Here is a 3989-nt window from a genome sequence, read left to right on the forward strand (position 1 = left end):
AACATTTTGAGGTTAGTTGAGTATTAATTAAATAGTTTAAGCTGCTGTTTATTGGTTTGTTGTTAAACGTATAAAACAAAGGTTGTGATACCGAATCATGAGCCGTTAACCACATGTCAGGCTACTACATTTTTATTGGTTACTTCCTTGTCAGTTTTTTAAGAATCTGACAGCCTTTAAGAGTAAAACTATGTTACAAATAATTAACAGGGTTTCTTCAATACTATATCTACAATATGACCATTCCTATATTCTTTTTAGTAGGTATGGCTTCAGCCAAAGCACTGTGGTTTGGTGTTATTCTTATGGCTATATGCTGCACTCTAGTACAGCCGGGATTCAGACATTCTGTGTACATCTTCTCTCAGGTAAGCATAGGAAATAAAAAGTAAATCATGTACATAAAAATGTTTTGTCTCAAATGTTGATTGCAGAGTTTTAATGATGATATTTACAGGGGTTGATGGGTATCAAATCATCCAGCCTTCATGTAAGAGAAAAAAGAGAATGTGAGTCACTGAAAAACTACTTAATTACACAATAAAGAATATTGTAGGGATAGACTGTGTTTAAACTATGTGTGTTTTTCCTCTTCAGCTCCAACGAATATAACTGATTATGAATTCCAAGCTGTTATGAACATTTCTGACCTGGAGATGTTTCAACTGCTACTCAACAACCTCAGCTTTCCCATATGGATCACCAACACAAGTGAAATTTCCAGCCTGGGTAAAACAACAGGTATTAAGTTAATAAAGCCCTATAGATTTTGACTCGCATAGCGGTACTCGACACTGCCCTGTATTTTGTGTAACATCCAATATTTTCATCATATGGTGATGCTTTTTTTCCACAGTATGTTCACCAAATATTACTGGATACCAGTGCATGTGTGAGAAGAACTTTGCTTGGTCCTATAACAGCTGCGTTCTACACAAAGTCTGTGATGCCATTATTGGTGACACCTGTGGCTGCATTAATGATCTTCCAGATGATCATCAGTTCTGTCAGCGAAACAGCAGCCAAATAGGTAGGTTTACAGCTTTTTTTTTTAAATAGATATGCTGACCTTTCATTACTTACCACAACTGAAAAGTGTTTGAATTTACATTTTTTGTACATTTTTAATAATTTATACACTGTTTTTAAATAACAAATCCAGGTGCTCTTTAAATCCTCATGGCATATTACAGTGTTCCTTAGAGCCATGTCACTCTCATTTATTTAATTATCATTAAGCTAAAGCAGTATAACAGACAGCCAGACTTCTAAATAAGGCAGCTATTAGCTTACATTTTGTCTATCTATCTTTCTCTCTTTTCACTGTATAATTATTATGTTTATCTAAACCGTCTGACCTAATTCCATGATAAATAATTTACTCAATACTTTTTCAAAACCATGTCCTTTTCTGTCTCTGCTCCTTGGTCCTCCTCAGGACTCCCTCTTCTGAAAGAAAAAGGCCGCCAATTAGAGCACCTACAGTATATATAAAAGCAGGACTCACCGTACAAAAAGAAATTTATTTTAATCTTGTTTTATAATGTGAGGACTGTATGTTCACTTTGATCTGCCCAATGATAACGATTCCAAGAATCTCTTTATTATATAAAATACCATTCTCAGGAAGCCCAATTTCCTCCCAGCACATTTTTTAATCCACAGCCTTTTTGCAGTTCTCTACTACATACGTACAAAAAACCAATCTATTTACCAGTGCCTACCCTCAACAACTCCTCCTTGTTTTTCTACTGGTCTTCCAGTGGAAAATCATCTTTTCTCCATTTTTTAACTCCTACTTTCTGTTCAAAGCTTCCCTTTCATCCCTTCCCCCCCTCTTCACAACCATCATTGAACCATCAATGGCCACTGGAATTGTCACAACACCCCTCAAAAACGTATTCTAAAAAACAAAAAAACAAAAAAAAGATACTGATTCAGATCCCAGCTAAAACGGAAAAAGGAGTTACCTCACAACTTTACACTTCCCTATCACACTATAAAATATATGACCAATTCCAGTCTGGTTTCCACTTTTGTCAGAGTACAGATTTAGCAGTCTTAAAAATTATCTCCTTGTGGCAGCAGATTCTGCTCTCCTCTCCATCCTCATCCTCCTTGAGAAGAGTATGGCCTTTGACACCATATCACACTCCATCCTCCTCAATAAATAATCTTCTGCTGGGATCACCCAAACCCCAGTCGAGGGGTTTAAATCATACCTCTGGTAACACTCAGTATGTTCAGCTCAAATCCTTTTCAAATCCATCTTCTCTCACTGCAGATGTCCCCCAGGGCTCAGTCTTTGGTCGACTTCTTATCAATTACATCCTCCCCCTTGACAAGATTTTCTGGAAACATAACACCATTTTCAAATGCTATGCTGATAACAGCCAGCTGTACCTCTCTCGGAAACCTAACTCCTTCTTTACATCCCTTTTTCTTTTCAGTTGCTTAGATGACCTAAAGTCCTGGTTGGCCTCTAATTTCTTCAAACTCAACAGCAATAAAATGTGGATCATTCTCGGTACATCTTCAACTTCGTCCAAAACCAACAGTTTCTCAGTTTTAATTGACAATTCTTCAATCCTCCTTTCTCCTGGACAAATGCCGATTTAAAATATCACAAAACCAACAAGATGTTTTACCAGTAGATTATGACTAGAACTGGAAGTTGTAATTATTTATTAGGTCTTTCAACATCAGGTATATGTAAATAACAATCAATGCAGAGATCTTAAATGCAATTAAAACAGTGTTGTTACATTCAGCTTACAACTGATAATGACAATGATTCACAAATGCATTAAACAATACTGCATTGCAGCAAGATGGTTTAGCTTAGATCACGCCTAAGGCTCAGTGAGGAGGTGGGTCTTTACTGAAACAAAGTCTTAAAACTACAAAATGGCTGCCTCTAAACCATATGGTCAATAGAGGTTGAGTTAACAGTACTGAGGAGCACAATGGGTCGTAAAGTTCACGAGATGGCCGCTCCTATTATATGACCAAAGGGAAATGGTACGGCTACCAATGCAGGGACAGACAATGGGTTGTAAAAGTCATAAAATGGCCGTCCCTGCACCATTTGAACAATGAGTCATCGAGGAACTTCAAAAGCTAACAGCTCACCTTGAGCACATTCACTTCAGGAAAAAAGAGGAAAAGAAATGAGGAATAATAGAAATTATCAAATTGCCACCATTCACACTCTCATTCACACACACTTCATGAAACCAGTGTTCTGTTCAGATAAAAGTTTCATATTAAACTATCAGCTATAAAAATCAAGAGTTTCATTAAACTCATGCAAAACCTAACTAACTACACCCGCCGAGCATCTTTATTGAGCATCAGATGAAAATAAAAGGAAAGAAAGTTTCACTACTGTATGTGTTGATTCAGTGGATGGGAGGAAGGAGCAGCATATGGTCCTGCTCCTATCCAATCCATAAACTAGTCTTCTTCAGTCTGATGCAACAACAGAGGGATTTCATGGGCTTTATTTGGTTTGGTAACTTACTGCAAGTCAGGAGCTTGCTGAAGATGCGACCATAATGGGTTCACTGAGAGGGTAGGACCGTCTCAGTGGAATTAGCAGGACAGTTCCGTCAGACAATGGCGAAAATTCCCGTTTTCTCATCCGCTTCAACAGCAGGCAGGAATTGCTATGTGCACTACACTGCAGTTTCTGTATTGCAGGAGGGCAAGACCCAGTTCTGCCGTGAACTCAGACTTAAAAAGGACTTGACGTGAAGGCAGGCTTCTCTGCGTTTCAGGCTGGAAACTACGGGGCAAAGAGACCATTTAAGACAGTTGAGCTTTGTTTTAAAGCGGCATGATGTTGGAGGGTTGGTTTGCTTGCATCACAGTCCTCCAACAGATGGTCCCCGTACAGGTGTGACTTGTGGAGATTTGTCGTTTGTATCATTGTCATTTGAGCTTGCTGCATTTCTCTAGAAAGGGAGCACAGTGTAGCCATTAGGTCT

The 3989-nt window shown here is 38.4% G+C and overlaps 1 protein-coding gene across 1 annotated transcript; it reads left to right on the forward strand.

Annotated features, from left to right (window-relative positions):
- The first annotated feature begins 257 nt into the window (after positions 1–257).
- On the forward strand, positions 258–2174 carry LOC119774803 (adhesion G protein-coupled receptor F5-like). The gene is made up of 5 exons (XM_038272483.1): positions 258–368; positions 458–509; positions 598–741; positions 857–1030; positions 2089–2174. Exons 1-5 carry the CDS (start codon positions 267–269, stop codon positions 2172–2174), a joined length of 558 nt encoding a protein of 185 aa, XP_038128411.1. The 5' UTR covers positions 258–266.
- The last annotated feature ends 1815 nt before the right edge of the window (positions 2175–3989 follow it).

This window comes from Cyprinodon tularosa, unplaced genomic scaffold (genome assembly GCF_016077235.1).
Source record: "Cyprinodon tularosa strain WSP-4 unplaced genomic scaffold, ASM1607723v1 ctg831, whole genome shotgun sequence".
NCBI lineage: Eukaryota > Metazoa > Chordata > Actinopteri > Cyprinodontiformes > Cyprinodontidae > Cyprinodon > Cyprinodon tularosa.

Bases quoted from the DNA above. Each gene is read 5' to 3' on its own strand.
- LOC119774803 (XM_038272483.1), top strand. From the start codon at position 267: ATGGCTTCAGCCAAAGCACTGTGGTTTGGTGTTATTCTTATGGCTATA. The intron at 510-597 runs GTGAGTCACTGA...TTTCCTCTTCAG, and splicing joins TGTAAGAGAAAAAAGAGAAT to CTCCAACGAATATAACTGAT. The intron at 742-856 runs GTATTAAGTTAA...TTTTTTCCACAG, and splicing joins CAGCCTGGGTAAAACAACAG to TATGTTCACCAAATATTACT.